The sequence below is a fragment of the Phragmites australis genome, chromosome 4, assembly GCF_958298935.1.
Source record: "Phragmites australis chromosome 4, lpPhrAust1.1, whole genome shotgun sequence".
In the NCBI taxonomy this organism is placed as follows: domain Eukaryota; kingdom Viridiplantae; phylum Streptophyta; class Magnoliopsida; order Poales; family Poaceae; genus Phragmites; species Phragmites australis.
In genome coordinates, this window is record NC_084924.1 from 21,870,201 (window position 1) to 21,891,499 (window position 21,299).

A 21,299-nucleotide genomic window follows, 5' to 3' on the forward strand; every position below is an offset into this window, starting at 1 on the left:
GGCTAAAAAGCTGGCTAAATTGATGGAATTGTACCCCATCTGGTAGACAATGGAATATCAATCCTCCAATATGTGGGTGACACTATCCTGTTCATGGATGATGATGAGGAAAATGCCAAGAACATGAAACTTTTGCTCCGTGCATTTGAACAACTTTTAGGCCTCAAAAATAAATTCCACAAAAGTGAATTGTCTGTTTTGGTGTGGCGCAAGACAAAGTCGATCAATATGCTGACGTCTTCGGTTGTGCTAAGGGTGAGTTGCCCCTACCCTACCTTTGAATCCAATTCACTATCAGAAACTCAAAAATTCATATTTGAAAGAGTGAAGGAACGCATTGAAAAATGGTTGAGTAGATGGAAGGACAAATATTTAACTGTAAGGGGCAAACTTGTCCTTCTTAACTCGGTTCTTAGAAGCCTACCTGCATATATGAGTCCTTCTTCAAAATTCTACATGGGATACTAAAAAGACTTGACTACTTCAGATCAAAATTCTAGTGGCAAAACGATAGTCATAAAAAGTATCGTTTGGCGAAATGAAAAGTTCTGTGTAAACCCAAAGATATAAGCAGCATAGGGATTCATGACCTTGATATTCAAAATACCGCACTCCTATGTAAATAGCTATACAAACTAATGAACGAAGATGGAACTAGCAAGACCTAATTTGCAATAAATGTATGGGATCAAAAACACTTTCACATGTCAAAGGAAAATCAGGCAACTCCCACTTGTGGGAGGGACTAATGAAGTGAAAAGCATCATATTCTATTGTGGATCCTTCGGCTTAAAGGATGGTTTGGAAATTAGATTTTATGAGGATATTTGGTTAGGAAATTTGACCCTATATAACATTGTACGTAACAAGCAAGATTTAGTTGCTAAAGTAATGGAGTCATTCCCCCACGAACTTATTATTCAGGCAGGACCTAATCGGCCCAAAATTGGTAGAATGGAACGAAATGTCCACACGCCTTAGCATCATCACATTGTCCGAAGGATGAGATGAGCTCAAATGGAACTTAAACCAATCTAGAAAGTTTTCGATCAATTCTCTCTATAGGGCGCTGGTAAAAATACCACTAAAAATAAAAATATTCCTTGGTACATACAAAAAGGCGTGCTGCTAGCGAAAGATAACTTAAGTAAAAGATAATGGCTAGTGATCAAAAGTGTTGCTTTTATCACAAACTGAAAAAATTAAGGACATCTTGTTTGATTGTCAGTCACTTCACCTATTTTGCATGCTTCACCTAGCCTAAGTGGCATAAAATATATACCAACCACGAAATGTACCGAATATGTTTGAGTATTAGCTTTCAGGTCTTAATAAAAAAAATTGGAAAGCTAAAATACTAGCCATGGCAGCTACTTTTTGTTAGTTTATATGGCTATACAAGAATAATAGTCTTTAACAGATAAAAATATTTTTTCTTTGCAGGTTATTTTTATATGTACATATTGATCCCGCACGTGATCTATACTACAATGACAGAAACAACACAAACAAGTGTCTTCACATGCACATGTTTGGAGAAAGTAGCTACAGAGCTTTTTATCCAATTTAGATGGTAGTCTAGATTGTACATCTTAGCCTAAACTTAACAACCACATAGAGCTGTTCTAGCTTGTCTTTGTTCTTTTGTCTCAGTTTATTTGGTGTGTTTTATTTTTATTTTGGTTGTATGCATTCTAATATGTAAAGGTCAAGGTAACTCTTGTGTTTTATTTTTGTTTTGGTTGTATACATTCTAATATGTAAAGGTTAATCTAACTCTGGTACGGTTGTATCAATTTAATATAAGATTAAGAGTTAATAAAACTTCCTTTTTTTCAAAAAAAAAACATAATCAACCCAGAGCGTGCAAAATGTTGAGACCTGACCGAAATGCGTTACCGGCCTGAAGGCTCCTGGCAGCGGGTAGAAGGAAAGGAGTGTTTCTAATATTTTTAAGTCTATTATACCTTTATTATCACATACTCAACCTGACACCTCCCACCAAGTCGGCTCGTTGCCAGCAGCCATTATACACTGAGTTTGGGCCGGTAGTATACATTAGCAAATTTCTTTGTAATACAATCAACACAGGCCATTCTTATTCTTTCAGGTGTCGCCGGATTGTGGAGCGGGAACCAGTCGTAGTAGCCCTCCTCAGCCCTTGCAGCAAAGATTGCATCTTTTATCGCGAACAAGACAGCGGAGCCAAGGAAAAATGGTGGCTCCCCTACAGCTTTGGAAGAATGAAGGACCTTTGGATTTGGAACACCCTGGAATAAGTAACGCAGAGTCAATCAAGACAACCAAACAAACGGCGATAAAAGCACGCTTTCTTACAAGAGATCATAGTACAATTCAGGGGCAACTTGTCAGCCAACATGGATGTCATGTCATCCATATGAACTGCTTAAAAATCAAGTGACGGATAGGGGCAACGGCATTCATAATCTTGCACATAGTCTAGCTACATCCAAAGGAGTGGTAGAACTGGGATAACCAACCTGCCAGGTGTCAACTGCTTTCCTAGATAAGCTGATCCCAAAATCTAGATAGTATGCACCGTTGACATTGCATTTAAACAGAGAAGGACATGCAATGACCAGATAACTGCTTCACAAATAGATGGACTAAAGGGTGGATGCGCGATTGACATTAAAATAATTTTTTTCACAGTACTTAAATGGGAATCTCATGATATATATCTATAAAAATTTTGGCAGGCAACACTTTCAATCAAGTACTGCAACGTTTCAAATCAACAAGTGGAAACAAGTATTAGAACATTGTTTAACTATCTGTGTCTTTGTTGCAGTACAGGCAACACATTTATATTGCAATATTCATAATGAATTTCAACAAGTTATGAATCATTTCCCAAGAAAAGAAATGTGCCCCCCAGCAATTTGCATATAGATTTGATATATTTACCTTCAATAGTGAAACCTTGAAGTTCAGAGGTATATCGTTTAGAGAGGGTATTTTGTAAGAGCCAGGACCACAGGTGAAAAGGTGTCCAGGTCGGATCCACTTGTGGTTATCATCCCCCCATTTCAGCTCTTCCATGGCTACCCAACCCAAACCTTGGATAAAAGCTCCTTCAATCTGAAATACAGTGTGATAAGTTAAAGAAGACGATACCTGGCCAATATCAAAACATTTCACCCGTTGGGTACATACCTGGCCAATATCAATTGCTGGATTGATTGAAAAACCAAGATCCATAACAATATCAGCTGTCCTTGTGTGAAAATCCCCAGTTAGGGTGTCGATCTCAACTTCTGCAAATGCGGCTCCATAGGTGAAATAATGGAATGGAGTTCCCTTGCCAGCTATCCAGTCAAACCCAATGTCAGGTGTAGCATAAAACCCATGAGCAGAGAGATCCACCCGTTCCATGTAGCATGCTTGAGCCAACTGGCAAAATATAAGTTCACACTAAAATTAATTTAACTATAAGATTTTATGGCATCAGCTTTGCGGAATAGGGATAATTTTATTTATATTTTACTATATGATTATACACTAAAATGTATTTAGGTGCGATGAGCAGGAAATGTTAGAATCAGGCAAGCTGTAGCAACCAAGGGAGCATACCAAGCAGATGCAAATGCCACATAATCTTATCTAACAAGTACCCACTGTACCTTTAAATACGGTGAGAACATATTGTCCCCTTGTTTATCTAATAAAATTTGTAATATTTATTAACATTTAGTAACATAAAAAGTCTTATAATTAGACTGGTATTTGAAAGTAATTTCACATTATTACGATTTCGTAGTTTTCAGCAAAATGTTGTCAAAGAAATTAATGGTCAAATTTCAATTTTGGAGACATTTCTGCATCAAGCACATTATGCATTTAAGCATAGTTCTTGCATCAAGCACATTATGTAACACATTCACTACATCATTACCAAAGTTCAAAAATAAACTGAGGTCAAGGACAATGTGAGATGACCAGATCCAAGAACTGGGGAAAACCGGCGAACATCATCTATCACCAGCTTCTCACTAATTCTAAGTTGTGTCATTGGTCAATGTGAGTCCTCTGGAGCTGTTGACCCTAACTATCAAGTATCAGCAAGTGATAACCCATGGAAGATCAGAATTGACCACTTATTTTCTCGCAAAAAGGGAATTGAACACTTTTTGGTATCCTATTTGGAACTGGATTTGAAGACCATTCACAGCATGCTTGGCTATACTATAGAAACAATTGTATGTGCTTACAGTCTCGGACTCCACTATACTGACTTGATGGTTTACCAGTCCATTGACTGCTCGAGAACACGTACTAGCTACTTTGCTGTTGGTCTCGACCCTAAGTTGATAGCCCACAATACCACTAAAGTGAACACATTGTACAGATGAAACGCTGCCAGCATGTGAATAAAGACAATGTGAAAACTTGAGATAGTTAACTGGCTGTTGGTCTCAACACTCAGGTGATAAAACCCACAATACCACTAGAGAACATACTGTACAAATAAGTGCTGTGAGTGTGTGAAGAAATGATGATTCAAAACTTGAAATAGCACAAGAAGCTAGTACGAACTATGAAGTGTGAATTTCCACAGTTCAATGAAGGTTCACATTAGAATCAATACTGTGGTCCAACTACTTAAGACAGAAGATTGGATGGCATTACCTCCACAAAAGAGTTGTGGGTTCCCCTGCTAGCAATGGGTTCCATCCGAGCTTTGATTTGTTGACAGGCATCCAAAACTGCAGCTCCATACAAATCTGAACTGGCAGAAGCTGCTGTCGGTGATGCATTTGGGACCTAAGTACATGGAGTGTGTACGTGTGTGTAATCACCCCATTGTTTTTAAGAATTTGTAGAGCATACAAATTAAATCAAATAAACAACACAAGTACATCTAGTGTATGATCATGCAGAGAAAGGAGAGTAGATCTATGTGCCAAACCTTACCTTATCAGTACTTGTCTCCGAGATAAATACAGAGCTAAGAGGGATATTGAATGATGAAGCAGCAACTTGGGCTACCTTTGTGTGCAAACCCTGTCCCATCTCAACCCCACCATGTGTAACCAAGACAGTGCCATCAGTGTAAACTTGCACAAGGGCGCCAGCCTGAGTTGTTCATTCACCAAAAAATATGTTAGATTGAATGATGATGACGATGAAACCAAGAATTTAAATCCAAGTCATGTCCAAGTTTATTGCATCTTTGATTTATTTTTTATTTTTTTTAACCTCTATGATTCAAATATGGGTTTCCAAGGGATGGTACTAGACTACTGGAGTATAATATGGTGATAACTGGTATAAAAGCACCATCATAGTGCTGAATCCACACTGAGCAAGGTATAACAGCTAGCAAGCTTTTTCCTACTGGGGTACTAGTGCCAGCAATCATGATGGGCCACAGGCCCAGTGATAGGATGTATACTACTGACAATAATAGTTCAACTATGAAATGTAGCATACCAGGTATTCTGGTGGTACATCCAAACATTCACCACAAAAACGATCAAGTCGTAACCACAACCAAATAAGAAACATGTAAACAAGAAAACAAGCAAATATTTTTTTAAAGCCACCACAGTATATGGCAACTGCAACTGAAAAGTGAAAATATATGTCAAATGTATAGTTTACCAGAAGTTGAATAACTTAGAGTATGGTCTCACTTAAATCCCACCTTTAAGGAATTCCCAAACATCCAAAACTACAAATAATTCAATGGACTTACAAACTCCATCCAGTGATAGAAAACTAGAAGAAATTTCTTGGTGAAGTTCAGGATGGAATGCTATTCACCTGATTCATGAATTTTGTAGTGAAGGAAATGCCGAATTTTGTGGGAACCATAGCAATTCCTCGTTTCCTCCAACGATTATTCGTATTAAAACTACTTACGGCTTTGCGAGCTTCCACAAAATTACAAGATGCATTTAGTTCATCCCACACTGAACTTATTGTACAATTCTGGAGCAACTGGCCATAATGCAGCACAATTCCATCATTGTGAAAATTAAGTTCCTGTAAACACTCAATTAGTTAATACCACATTAGTATGACCATCATCAGCGAATGTGTATCCTTACTTTTATCTCCTCAGGACTTCGTTGGAGTTCTGTAGCCATGTGGTGAATCCAATTCTCTGCTATCAGCATTCCTTGTGGACCACCAAAACCTCGGAAAGCAGTGTTACTTGGGAAGTTTGTAAAGCATACTTGCCCACTGACTCTGATGTTTGATATATCATAGACATTGTCTGAATGAAACATAGCACGCTCCAGAACTGAAAGGGACAGATCAAGGGAATTACCACCATTGTTATAAATTTCAAGGTCTACGGCCAGTATCTTCCCATCATTGGTAAATCCCACCTAAAAGATCAATAGGAAGTTAGGCAATCCCAAAAGTAAAAAAAGAACAAAAAAAAAGTCAGTGTTGGCCATATACGAGCATTCACTGGTTAACCTTATATTTCCCAAGGAAACTGTGCCTCTGTCCAGTTGTTATCATGTCAATATCTCTGTCCAAAATAAGCTTTACTGGCCTTCTTAAACAATAAGAGGGTACAGATGCTGCCGCAGCAAATATTGCTGATCTGGTTTCTTTTCCACCAAATCCACCACCAATACGCTTAGTCTTGCAAACAACTTTTGATAGTGGAAGACCAAGAACATTAGCAACATACTTTTGATTCTTCTGGGGAGCCTTGATATAAAGAACATTTTGTCAAATGATATTGATTGTACAATTAGTCTAATAGAAAAATCATGGCATGAAACTGGTAGCAACACAAAAGGAAAACTACAAACTACAATCCCAAAAGCTCTTCGTTCCTGAGACTGTAAGATAAGTAGCCCAAGTAGCCTCACAAATATAAGGGCAGCAAATATAATGTACTACCAAACTAAAGAATAAAGTGAAATAAAAGCATTTTATCATGACTTCAATATGCATTTAGTATGGAATAGTTCTGTTGGTGCTCCATCATATATTAATGTGACAATTGCCTTTTGTGTTTTGTTTTGTCCTGTTCTGTGTAAATCTATCCTGCACCTCATTTTCATATGTTTAGCCTCAATGTACATAAGGTAATTGATGATCATAGTTTACCTAGTTTGACTGCACACAACCCCAAAAGACACCTTTTTGTGACTGGAGGGAGTATGTCAAGATCACACCACCAATATGAGGGCAAGGAGAGAATTTGCAAAAATAATTATGTCAGGACAACGACAGACAAGGCAGTTTCCACGTGCTCATCACATCAGGCTATAACAAGGGCAAGTGGCAGTTTTGAGACCCACCATGGCGCAGCAGCAGCATGCCACCTGGTTGGTCGCATTGTGGTCGAAAGTATGGCCAAAACTGCAATGGTCCTTAACCAAGACAAGAAAAATCTGTCTTGCTCAATGTGACTGATCACACTTCTCTTCCATCGAAAACAGATAAAAAGAATGTGCTGGAATTCAACGATATATGAATTACGGGCAGTAGAATAGACATGATTAATTATTTTGTAATTAAAAACTAACAATTTGTGGGATTGAGTATCCATTATGGGTGTGTGCAAAACCTAAATTTCTCATAAATGAAGACTAACATGAAAATGGACAACGACAGGAGCTAGTCATCGCCCTACCAAACCAGAAGCACCTGTTACAATGGGACCCACCAACTGTGGCAGTTTCTGCCCTGCCCCTTGGCCAGACACTATTTGAACAGTAACAGGTGACGTGTATAGGTACAACCTTCCCAGCCTGTGGCAGTCCACTATGAAGCTACTTTTGCAATATCTCCAGGTAGGAGATTGATTTAGATATTCCTAATTATCTAGGTTATTTGTTAAAAAAGCTCACTATTTGGGCATGCAACCACATTGACACCTATGTCTCACATCGTGAATTTAAATCTCCAAAGAAAGAGCATACTTGAGTAGATGAGACCATATGAATTTCATTTCCAGAATCAACTGGCCAGACAAGAGTGCCTTGAGGTTCCATATAGAAATGCTCTTGACCTCCAACCTGAACTTTTCCTGATATAATTCTGTCACATGCACCGGACAGAAAACATTGTTCAACATCACCTTTTACAAGGCATCTCTTGGTATTTGGATGAAAACTTCCAGTCTTGACAGCTTCCTCTATTGACAAAATTGCTGGCAGCTCAGAATACTCGATATGTACTTTGTTGGCAGCATTTTTTGCATTATCATGGGTATCAGCTACAATGATTCCAACGATCTGTCAACGAGAAGAAAGAGATCTAACCAACAAATTACCAAAATTGTGGGATTTCACCAACTCCTAAGTAATACCGAAATCAGTGACATTGCAAAAAATATCAGATCAAGCAGATACCTGACCAACACAAGTAACAACATCTGACGCAAAAACCTCCTCATCATGGATAATTGGTCCAGTATGGTTAGCACCAGGCACATCTTTTGAAAGGAACAGACCAGCAAACCCAGGGGATGATTTGGCAAGTGAATCATCAATAGATAATATGCGAGCATGAGCCTTCTTACTTAGCACCAGAGCAGCATGCAAAGTATTGGGGGGTGTCGGTGTGTCATCGGTGTACTCAGCCTCACCAGTGACCTAGCATAGTGGAGGATATTGCAAAAGAAGAAAATCAAATGAAAGAACATAACATACACATGATATGGCAAACATTTTTAATAGAAATAAAAAAAACTCGACCGACCTAGGAGGAACTAGATGGCATTATATTAAGAAGAAATAGGCACCCAAATTCGAGTTAAAGAGGACTCAAATCTGGGTGGTAGGGGTGTACACCACACCTCCCACCAACTGAGCTAGGCTCAGTTCCTTAGGGGCAAGGAAATGGATGTTGTAGAAACTTAGGGGCATGTCTGTTTCTCTTGCCTACCTTACCCAACAAGGTTAGTGAGCTGTGGGAAATAAGTGGTTTTGGTTTGCCAGGAGTTTCCTTACTTATGAAAGAGAGCCAATTGGCTCTCCACCAGCACAGATTTCCTTGCCCACTAGCAAGGCTAGGCTATGCAAAACAGAGAAACTAAGCGTGCCTTCAGTCCAGCACTAGATGAATAAAATGAAGAGAATAAAGGGAAGGTCAAAATTATTTGGCTATTCAAGCACCAGATGAATAAAATGAAGAGAATAAAATGATAATTATTCAGACTTCTTATTAACCAGCTGCGTTAAAATAGCAAATTGTAGACATAGAGGTGTCAACTGTCAAGTGAGTAACAGCATAGGACAAGAGGAAAAAAATATTTTGAAGCTTGCAAAGAGTGCAGAAACGGAGCACCTGATGAGATAGATCCTAGTGCTGCGCTTTTCAAAACACATCTACAATGTAGAGAACCAAAAATGACTACGCATTTGCATTGCATGTACTGTTTACCATTTCTTGTTCTCCACAGTATGGATTAATTTGATATTGAAGTTTAGCTGGTATGCACATATTGCATATGTACTAGCACAAATCTGTATTGCAACTTAATAATTTTTGGTGTATGTGGTTATTTTCTGACGAGGTATCTCGTAGCTTGATTAGGGGTGAGTGGCGTGATGAAGCACCCCTACCAATTCGTAGATGCCTTGAACTTGATTGTAACTCTGATATACCATGAGTAATGAAAGCTCTTTGATCTCAAAAAAATAACGAGGTAGCTAAAAGTATAGATCTACTGAACCTCTGTTGCTAGATACTACAGGATGTACACAGTTTGTCATACTCCTTAGGGAAGCGGATTCACCAGACTGGTTGTTTGATTTGTCAATGTGAACCAAAACGGAATGGCATAGATAAAAATTTGGATTATGTACAATGCTTGTAGTACCTGAAGCATAGCTGACATATGAACCATTGGCTGGCCCACAGAAGTTCCTTGCCTGACCAGTTCATAGCCTTGAGTTCCAACAGTAACAGGCCTACTGTAAGACTGTATAGCTGATAGCTGAGCTGCATGCAATCCTTCCTCTAACAATCCTTTTATGTTCATTTCATGAGTAACAGAAAGGAAAAATTTGAAAAAGAAACTCAAAGTAAGCGATCTGCGAAATTCAACCATTCCACCAGGTGCATTCTCTGATAGAGGGATGTCTTCTTTCAACAAATTGAAGGTGTCATCCAACAATCCAGAGTCCCACTTCTTTCCAGTAAGAAATTTTTCTGCTTTTGAAGCACTAAGTGGAACTGCAGCAACCCCTCCATACACAATGGAAACATCAGATATTATCTGATTCCCTTCAGCTTCTCTTAAATACACACGCATTCCAGCATTCACTAAAGCAATGTCATCCTCCCTTCTATGTGCCTGTTTAAATTCTTTGACATATTCAAAAGGCCTTGTCCATGGTAGTATAACAGAAAGCAATATTTCATCAGGTTTCATATCAACTTTACGGTAGCCAAGAAAGAAATCTTTTGCAAGGGTAGTTCTAACATTGCTGTTCACATCAATTATCTGGAATTTTGCGCCTGTAGCCATCCAAAGTGGATTTAGGTCTGATATTGGACTAGCTGTACAAATGTTACCACCAACAGAAGCAACATTCCTGATTTGTGTTCCTGCAAACCATTTTAGCTGCCGTACTATTGCCTGGCAAGAAGAAGTTTCATGCAATTCACATTCGGCAATAACTTTTTTAAAGAAATTTTGAAGCTGTGCAAGTCTTACAGCAGAACCAATTTGTATGCCATCTTCTTTCACTTTGAGAATATTAAGCTCTGGAACATGAGTAACTGAGATCATGACCTTATACAGGGCATTTTTTAACTTTGTTTCAACTCCCACTTCGGTGTTACCAATGATAAGCTTTGCATCCGGGTAGCAAGATTTCAAATGTAGTACTTGCTTTAGTTTAAGAGGTCTATACCACCTGATCCCATTAAACCCATTCAATTTAAGTTGCATCACTTTTCTCAGCTGAAGTTCTGGGGGGAAGATGAGTTCTCTCTCATCGTATGCATTTCCATCAATTTCATTGTATGAACAAGGTGAATATCTTTTCATAGACGATGATAATGAAGACTCATTAACATTGACATCAGTATCATTTCTGCAGGAACATGGCTTCCCAGTTGAAGGGCAGATAGCTTGGCCAGTTGTATTTACTGAAGATGAATTGGTGTATACTAAATTATCTGTTTTGGCAAATACACGGAAGGCATCTATTATTGGTCGATAGCCAGTACAGCGACACAAATTTCCTGCAAGGCTGTCTTCAATCTGATGTTCAGTAGGAGGCTCTTTGTTTGATCTCAGCAGTGCATACATAGACATCACAAAACCAGGGGTGCAAAATCCACATTGCGAACCATGTGCATTGGCTAAACATTCCTGCAAGGGATGTAAAGCATCATGATAGAAGAGAAAGGCTCGTAGGTACAAAAGGAATGGAATGTGTACAGGACAAAAGCTGTTGTAACTGATAACAGCATTGTTCCTCAATCTTATCTATTCTTAGAGCTGTCAAAACTAAACACAAAACAAAGATGAGACAGCTTTTACTAGTTTGGGTTTTGAGTTATATGTTAAGATAACAAGAAACTTTAATGAATGGTGGGATTTATTTGGCCCAATTGACAACTTTTGAGATGATTTACATGTTTAAGAAAAATGAAATATTGGCAGAAAAATATAACCTGTAAAAATAATCTTTTTTCAGCGCGTGTATACTTTCTTTTTTCTTTTGTTGAGAAAATGCTATCATTTTCACCTATTTAGTATTTCTATTATGTCAACTGGGTTGCTTTGGTCATCAGTCATGTTGTGTTACTAAATATGTTAATCATGTAATTTTGTGTCAACCCATTTAATACTTGTGTCATGTTCGTGTTGAGCTAAATTGGTTCATCAAGTTAGAATTAGACTACAAGAACCCCACCCAATTCACTGCATTGGATTCATGCTCAGCTTTACTTGCTCAAACAATTTAACCTTTTCCAACAGGTTCCTAAACCATCGAAATACAATGATATCGCAGCCTAACTATTTTTTTTAGAATTAAAGGGCTTTATTCCCCAGTCTTGTCCAAAATGAACGGACCATATCACATCATGACTCTGTGCTTCAATATCTTCCATATTAACCATTTCATAAACCATCAGTGGAAAAAGAAAAAAACAACTTCTAGCTCAATCATGTCCACACAGGTAATATTTGCAGCTGCCACATGGATATCAACAGGCACACAAGGACAGTGCATCACCTGAACTGGGTGCAAACCTCGCTGGCGATCACCAATTCCTTCAACGGTGATTATGTGCATTCCTTCAACAGAATAAAGTGGAGCCAAGCATGCATTGATTGCAAAATGCCTGAACAAATTAAATCATTTTTCACAATTGAAGCTCGGATTATAGAACAATAGAATCCATATAAAATATATAATACAAACACACATAAATGTAAAATATATGGTTTTACATTTCTATGTAAGAAATAGTTGTATTTATGTCAGGCAAAGCCAGTTTTAGGAAAGAGAAAACTGAAGAAAGTGCAATCTATTATGCTTTGGCCATTCGACTCCTTGATGCCAGTCTGTGTTTGCTGTCATGCTGGCAAAAGTGGGGGTTTATGCTAGTTTTACCTGCTATTAGATTTGAACCGAATAAAGTGGAGCCAAGGATGCATTGATTGCAAAATGCCTCAATAAATTAAACCATTTTTCACAATTGAAGCTCAAATTCTAGAACATTAGTGTTAGGAATAGCAATTTGTATTCCCTAAAGGCCCTAGACCAGTATATATACATGTACAAGTGACAATATGCAAAGATTCCCTTATACTCTGGGGATATTACACAGAGCAATATATATATCTAACACCCCCTCAAACTCATGGGGGATCAACCACACTAAGTTTGAAGAGATAGAACCTGTGTTGAGCTGTACTTTGTGCCTTCGTGAAGAAATAAGCCATCTATGTAAGAAATATCAGGACGAGTGATACCAAGATAAACAAGACTCCTAACTGAAGGTTAAGCTAAAGGTTAAGCTTCATGGGAGTCTCAACAGTGCGCTCATCAGTGGGATAAGCACGATGAAGAAAATCCTGAATATACTTCTCTTAGGACAGAAAGAAACCCTCAGAAGTAAAAGAAATCTCAATTCCAAAAAAGTAATGAAGAGGATTGAGATTAGACATAAGAAACTGCTTACTGAGACGAGCCTTTACAAACGCAATATACTTAGAATCACCACTGACGCACAGAGACAACAAAAAGAAGAGTGTGCATTGTGCTCCTGCTGGAAACCACAGGCGACAAGACGAGGCCGACCTCGCCATGGCCATCCTCACGTAGCTCGGCGGCTAGCCGAGGGAGGATGACCAGCACCTCTATTCATGCTCGAATTCTTGTCGATGCCCGATTCTAGCGTGAGGGTGGGGATCAGGTGCCTCGCGCATTTTTTTCTCGAACACGCAAGAGAGCTACGTATCATTTCATTAAGAAGAAAGTGTACCAAAGAGTACAATGCAACACACAACACACCGACAACACAACACCCCACAAACTTAGATCATGTAGTATATATGCGCCACACAAAAAATTACAACAACCCAAGCGACAAGTTAGGAGGCCCTAGAGAAGGCTCTGGAGGTCCCAAGCCCCAGCTGCACACCACAAGGCTCCCTCCTCTTCATTATCCGCACTGCCAAGTTCACATTTGGCGTAGCACCGTTGAAAACACAATCGTTGCGGTGCTTCCATAGCCCCCATGTAACTAAGATTTATCAATGTATTAAGGCCTTTTCGACGTTGCTTATCTACTCGCTTGATAGCGTGGCACCACCAGCTGGAGAATCCCACTATGTCGAGTTGGGGAGCTAGAACCTGCAAGCCAAGTTTCTACAGTACCACGAACCACACCTCCCTCGCAACCACGCAAGAAATTAAAAGGTGTTGGATGGTTTCGTCAACTTGATAGCATAGAGGGTAGGACCCCAGATGTGGCAGCCCACGCTTGGCTAACCGGTTGGTTGTCCAACAACGGTTAAGAACAGCAAGCCAAAGGAAGAGCTTGCAACGAAATGGTGCCCAAGTCCTCCAGATGCGCTTCCAAGCCGCGAATCTGATGGACCCAACAAAAAAAAGTGTTGTAGGCTGATTTGCTTGTGTAGACACCCGAACCTGATAGCTTCCAAACATGTTGATCTTACACCTCCTTGCTGTAGATTGACTTCTTCTAACAGATCCCATAGTTGAAGGTACTCAACAATTGCATTCACAGAGAGAACTCCTTTGATATCAGCCACCCATTTTCCATTGACCGGAGCTTCACTAACAGTTTGTTAATTGATTGCTCGCGTGGAACAAGGGCAATAAGATTAGGAGCCACTTCTGCAACTGTTTTACCAGACAGCCACCGATTAGCCCAAAATTTGGTGTTGGATCCATCACCAATATAGATCACCATGGCCATGGCGAACAGGGCTCTCGCATTTTGATGAACTTGTACCTACAGCCCTGCCCATGGTCGAGTTGGGTCAGTCTTTTGCAGCCACAACCATCTTATATGGAGTGCCCAGCCAAGTGACAGATGATCATGAATACCCAGACCGTCATATTGAATTGGGCAGCATACACGTTGCCAAGAAACCAAACAATTACCCCCATTAGCCTTTTCTTACCCTTTCCATAGAACACCTCGTCTCCTTTTGTCGATCGCCTTGATCATCCATTTCGGGATGTCCATGGCAATCATTTGGTGATAGGTGTGCGGTAAGGACAACACGGGAGGACGGAGGCAGCTGGTAGCGCTGTTGCAGCATTAGGCGAACGCGCGAGTCAAGCGGGCAGGCGGCTAGGCAACCGAGCAAGGAGCGGGCAATAGGCCGAATCTGGCACATAGGTGGGCGAGAAGGCGACGGATGAGACAAATCCGACGAAGAAAAGCCGGATTGGGCCGAGGAACAAGCAGATCCGGCCGGAGAAGAGCCGGATCCAACTGGGAACGGAGAAGATGCTAGATCAGGACGAGTTGTTGCGTCCCAAAAAACCCTAGTTCTAATACTATGTTAGGAATAGCAACTTGTATTCCCTGCAGACCCTGGGTCTATATATGTACATGTGACAATATGCAATGAACCCCTTATACTCTAGGGATATTACACAGAGCAATATATATATCTAACAAATAGAATCCATATAAAATATATAATGCAAACACACACAACATATACAATTTAGGATTTTACATTTCTATGTAAGAAACTAGTTGCATTTATGTCAGGCAAAGCCAGTATTCGAAAAGAGAAAACTGAAGGAAGTGCAATCTATTTTCGAAAAGAGAAATACAAAATACTATTGCAATTTATTTTTGTCACCTGCTACTTAAAGTTTTTCTATATATAAAAAAAGAAGTGCATAACATGACTTGGAGGAATATGATTCTCACAGTGATTTCTTCATGGTTCGGTCATAGCATGAGACCATGACAGTACAGGCTCCACAACCACCTTCACCACATCCAAGTTTTGTTCCTCGAAGGCCGATATCTGAAATGCATAGCTAGAAAAAATTAAGGATATTGCAAACCACGACAAATATACTATGGTTGACTCTGTCTGCAAATTAAAGCTGGCAAATGCAGCCCCTTGTCCAAAAAGTCACTATGGTACTCTTTTTTGGATCAGATGGATAGATGTCAATCGGAAAAGAATCTGAATACACAATCTTAAATTTATCTAACATGTAATGATACATAGATCACTTGTACAACCGTACAAGAAGAATTGGATATAGGCCATCAAACTCAGGAGGTTGCTTGGTTCAACAGATAGTGATGATAGTAGATTTTCAGTAGCTTTTCCCCTGCCTCTCAGGGTTCAAGTTTTTAATTAGTATAATGAGCTTTTAAGTGTGATTCCCCAGGTAGCTAACTTCTGAAGATGACACATGGCTCTATATTTGGAATAATAGTATCCACTCTTCTTCCTGATTAAAAATCATGATGAAAGATAGACTTCCAGTTCTGGAGGGTTTCAATTGGTTGTGGAAATGTTCTTTCCAATCCAAGCACAAGGTTTTCTTTATGGCTACCTAAAAGACCACAAAATATAAAATACCTGCTACAAAGGAAGAATTTTCATCAACAAGACTATAACTGCAATTTATAGTCTCATTATACTACAATGTGGTGTGGCGAGGAAGGATGGGAGAGTGAGCGGGTAGGAGGGTGTGGGGCCCATCTGTCGGAGGAAAAGAGATGGAGAAGTGACAGGACGTTCTGTCTATTGCTGGAACCACTACGTATTTTTTAAGTAGTAGAGATTAGATGTTAGAACCTCACTCAAGCCTCTGCGAACACCGAACACTCCGGTGTATACTCTATCTTCATCACCGGACTTTCCGGTAAGTATACTTTAGCCATCCAAGCCAACATCTTCTTTGTGTAAATTGCTCAGGTGCCTTCTCCGGTGCTTATCACATCATCACCGGACTATCCGGTAAGGTCACTGCATTCTCCCCTTTGCCAACAATACTCTAGTGATTTCTTCCGGTGTGTTCAAATCAATCACGGACTATCCAGTGTGGTCTTCTGCTTCTTTTTCATCTTTGCACTGTTCATTGTCCGATATATTGTCCGGTGTTGCCTTGCTTCATGATTCTCTTAGAAATATAAATATTAATACGGAACTACCCACCTTGTGCTGAGGTGGAAGAAGAGGCTGGAAGAAGCATCCTAGAAGGCGACGTGGTGATGGGCCTGGTGAAGTCATGGAGAACAGTGTCGATGCCGGTGACAGAGGAAACCTATATGCTCCTATTCTCCTAGAAATTTGCAAATACTCCATTGAAGTTTGTCAAGTTAGATTCTCCCTGTTATTTGTATCTAAATACCCCACGGTAGGGGCGGCGGTAATCGCCCATGGAGATTGGAGAGGTGGAGGGCGGAGGAGGAGGAGGTGGTGGTGGTGGAGACAGCCAGATGGGAAGTGGGATGAATAATCATGAGATCTGCATGGAGCAGTCAAGTTGTTTATGTTCATCTCTCTCTTTCTTCAACCTTGGAGATTTTAAGTTATAACTACTCTGAAAGATGGAAGTTGAATTTTGTATGGAAACAATCATTTAGCTTGCCGGAGTACTTGGAAGGTCGGGAAGGCCACAAAAGTATGGTTAGTGACGATGGGTCGTATAAAACTATCGTATACGAGTATCTTATATGTATCCAGATCCCCTAAGGTTTCCTATATTATCGGAACATACGTCTGTGCTTGGGAAAGCAATCCTTAGATGTATAGAAATTGCCCCCATGTACCAGGGTATCTTATAAACAGGAAAGTTTAGCTCTAAGGATAATAGAATCTTACTCGGAAAGAAGTCCAGAGGCTACACAGCAACCCCCATATATATACGGAGCCAAAGGACCCTGCGGAGGACAAGACACAAGCTCTATTGCACAAGCCTAGAGAAGCCTCAAGCGCACCACGAGTCCTGAGCCTTCTATACTCGTGATCTACATCAACAACTCGCCGAGACTACACGCAAAGAGCCCTCGACTAGAATTAGGTCTCATCTAGGCTAGCCAATAACCCCCTTGCTATCTGTCTCAAAGATCAATACAAGATCACAGGACATAAGGCTATTATCCTTCGGCAGGCATGAATCTGTATAAATCTCTGTGTTTTGACGTACGATTCAGCTACAATAAGTATCCCCTACTTTATTCACGTATTCGTAAGATTGGCGGTTTACTAATTATCAACAACTAGCAGCATATTATTTGATTAGTATAGCTCATTTGTGGTATATTCAGTTAGAGAGCGCTGAAGAAAGGAAGAGCCTAGCTCAGTTGATGGGAGGTGTGGGTGTATTGTATACATCTCCACCACCCAGATTCGAGTTCTCTTCAACTCGAATTTGGATGCCTATTTTTATTAATGCAATGTCACCTAGCTCCTTCTAGGTTGGTCTATTTTTTTCTGAGAGTGCCAAAGAAACTTTGACACGGAATTGATTTAAGGAACTCTCGCATCTAAGTCGACACCCTTGGGGAATTAGCCAAGCTACAACTCTGGGTAGGAGTGGTAGATTATCAAGAGAAATTCCTAGCTTTACTATGCATTGCACAATCAACACAACATCAATTCAGTTGCTCACCATGGGTTTGGCTCGCACATATGACCAACAAGCTTTTCAGCCTCGACCAAGCTTTGCATAAAATGGTCAGGTTGTGGTCTGCAACATGCAAATCACAAGTATCAAAAGCGATGCAAGGGCTGATAAATAATGCTGACTCCATCAGCAAACACAGGCAATGGTAAAATGACAGGAGAAGGGTTTGTGCAACTATTAATGGTGAGAAAATTAGCAAGAACTACAGCCACCAGAGTCTACCACAATGAAGTGGTGGTCGACAAGGACAGTGATAGTGGGACACCCTTAGCAATAGGGTGACGCCGAGGTATTTATTCGATAGGGGAGTGATGTTGTGGACTCTGTTTGGCACAAAGAGGAGTTTAGCTAGATTAGGAAAGAGTAGACTCCATTTTGGTTAGGAGAGGTAGTCGGCTAAATCAGGAAAGAGGAGCCCAATTAAGTTGAGTGGAGTGAGGGGTCAAAAAAATCACTAGAGTCTGAGTTAAGGTTCAAGTTCTAGTCTTGAGGGGTTCGGTCATCTAATACTCAATAGACTGAGGCAACAAAGGAAGGAATCAATCCACTCTCCTCCGATTACTATTTCTTAACTCCTTAGTTTCTCTCTTCTACCCCGCTAGGCCGCTACCCTTCTCTGATAGCCAACTAAATCATGTAAATGCCAGACGCAACCATGCCAAATTTTTTAAGGTCCCTACAATATTTGCAGAACAGCATGTCCACAACATCTAAAGTGATACTTAGAAGGTGTTTGGTTGGCTACTCTTCTCTAGGAAATACAAACTAGTGAAACTTCACCATTTAGCAAAGTGGCAAACACTTACTAAATATAGCAATTGACCTATATTTGGTCAGGATTAGAGCGGGGAGTTCATCGGGGCTGGAGGGCTTAGAGGGACACCAGGGCGATGGCAGTGTGGCAAGGCAACGAGCAAGCAGGAAGGTAGGAGCACGGTGCCAACAGCAAGATTAAGCGGGGTGAAGGCTGTGGCAGTAGGCAGCGTGGCAAGGAAATGAGATCAGTGGAAGTAGGCTAACGGCAGAGGACAGATGTCAATGGCTCCGACGGCAGCCCTAATGGCCATGGTGGGAGAAGGCAGGGAGCATGCAAAGCTCGCAATCGGTCGCCAAAGCTCAAGTTAGGCTCACGAGAGGAGGAGGAAGGTTGTTCCCTAATGAGGATCTACTAAACATTCAGCCCCTAGAGTTCTCCTCTTTACTTGGATAACAACCAATTATCCAGATTCCAGAATCACCTTGGTAATGAGATTATCACAATTCTAGGAATCTATTACCACAGAAGAAAGCTATATGTCTTAGATTATCTAGGGAAAGGAATATTTACGAGATCACAAAGGATCAGTTTTTGAAAATAAGGATTTCAAGTTAAATCATTACATTTCTTATTTGAGTTATAAATTTAATTACAAATTTCAAAATTATAGAACTCCAGTTTTAAAACTCAAAAAAAATCAAATTGTGACTTTAAATTTGTGTACAATGATAATAGGTAATACTCTATGTTAGCTTCCCTCAAATTCGAGACTAAGCTAGTAAGCTTTGGATGATATTGACAATATTGATTAGTGAACATGGGCAGCTCCACTAATGTGCATCTTATATGTCACTCAAGTGAAGCCTCACACTGCCGTGCAGGTTTGAAAGGAATTACCATTTGGTACAGTTCTCAATATGTAGGGTCACCATTAGAGAATACTAACCTCGATAAGTAGTGGGCTTAGGTTCAGCTCAAATCAGCACTGCAGCAAACACATCATATTTTAAAGCTTCATGTAATAATTTAGATCTTGTCAGGGAGCATTCTTCTCTTAGATCCAAGTATCCAACGAGTTAGAGATGCCCTCATGCTGCACCCTTGGCATGCACTATCAAGACACACCGTTGTCTTCTTTTTCTTTTGCATATAACTTAACACTATCCTGGTTCGTCCCAAATGGGGATAGAGGTATCCGACATTTCCATGGACCGGAGGAACGTAGCATAGGTCCGTTATGCCTTTGTTAGAAGAGAGCAAGAAGAGCAAACTTGATGCTGAATCAACCTATGCGTTGAGTGAAGAGTGTGGTATGAGAGTAGGAGTTTGTAGGTCCATGTGGACCCAGGTGTTCTGTAAGAGCTAGTTTATAAGTTTCAAGTCCAGTATTGAGTTAAGGCATTGAACAAATGGGTTTAAAACAAAATTTCTCTTTCCTGTTCTCTTTCTTCCTCAAGCCAGCCTTACTGAATCGGCGATTCCGGTTCGATGGCCTAGCAAACTCCACTAGGATAGCTCCACTAATCTAACAAGAATGATTAAAAAAATTTAGTTAATAGTTTTTTTCTCTAGAAATAGAAGAAAAAAAAAGTGTATTGACCTGCCAAAAGTGCATCAAAGCAATTCTGGTAAAAACTACACTAACGACCACAGCCACCAACTGTTCGATTCCCGTAGCAGGCAAAGAAATCGGCACTGCGCTCCTCAGCAAGTTTCCATAAAACCCGAAGAAAAACAGAGAGACGGACTGAGATTCGACCTCTGAGGTACTGCAGCAGGGTGAGGTGGGCGAGGCCGTCGGGGAGCACGCGGCGGACGCCGTTGACGTAGACAACCGCCTCATCGGACCACTCCTCCGCGGCCGCCGCCGCCGCCGTCTCCTCCTCCGCAGCCGCCGTGAGCGACCCCATCGGATTCCTTTCCCGGATGGACGCAGATGGTTTCCACGGAAGTTGGCTGCGGGCGCGGGACTCTGCTAGCGACTAGCGTGGGGGTGGGGTGGAACTGGACGACGGGTGTGATCGGGGATCGTGTGGAGAGGATGAGGCACCCGCATGTGCTGGGAGGGGGTTGGTGCGCGGATGGATCACGGAAGGGGTTGGTGCGCGGATGGATCACGGAAGGAAAGACCGACGTGAGCTAGCTCCGGTCTCCGGGGGAGGTGGAGAAACCGGCTTATTCTATCACGCGACGCCGCTTTTTTCGTGAACAAATTCCACACAAACTTTATTTTAAGACGGTTTGGTGATAAATTCTGCGGGACAAATGCTGAGATGCTCAGTCATGGTGGCAATTTTTGTTTGTTGGATTTGGATGGGTATAGGACGACCGGGACGGGTTGGAATAATATGGATAGTCTAAGCACCAAATCTGAAATGAGGTGATGATGTATAGGATGATGCAAGTAGCTGTGAAAAAGATCCGACGAGATTTCC

General features: G+C 40.6%; 1 protein-coding gene across 3 annotated transcripts; it reads right to left on the reverse strand.

Moving 5' to 3' along the window:
- Positions 1 to 1,924: 1,924 nt before the first annotated feature.
- On the reverse strand, positions 1,925 to 21,050 carry LOC133915900 (xanthine dehydrogenase). 3 transcript variants are annotated; one of them, XM_062359287.1, is made up of 14 exons: positions 20,624 to 21,050; positions 15,385 to 15,484; positions 12,195 to 12,303; positions 9,821 to 11,323; positions 8,349 to 8,591; positions 7,917 to 8,231; positions 6,454 to 6,693; positions 6,075 to 6,359; positions 5,788 to 6,009; positions 4,936 to 5,097; positions 4,651 to 4,785; positions 3,139 to 3,414; positions 2,929 to 3,102; positions 1,925 to 2,270 (listed from the first exon to the last, which is right to left on the reverse strand). In XM_062359287.1, exons 1-14 carry the CDS (start codon positions 20,772 to 20,774, stop codon positions 2,028 to 2,030), a joined length of 4,158 nt encoding a protein of 1,385 aa, XP_062215271.1. In that variant the 5' UTR covers positions 20,775 to 21,050; the 3' UTR covers positions 1,925 to 2,027. The 3 variants fall into 3 exon arrangements, with proteins under 3 accessions (XP_062215271.1, XP_062215272.1, XP_062215273.1); XM_062359288.1 differs by having other exon boundaries at positions 3,178 to 3,414; positions 20,624 to 21,047; XM_062359289.1 differs by lacking the exon at positions 15,385 to 15,484 and having other exon boundaries at positions 20,624 to 20,745.
- Between the last annotated feature and the right edge of the window lie 249 nt (positions 21,051 to 21,299).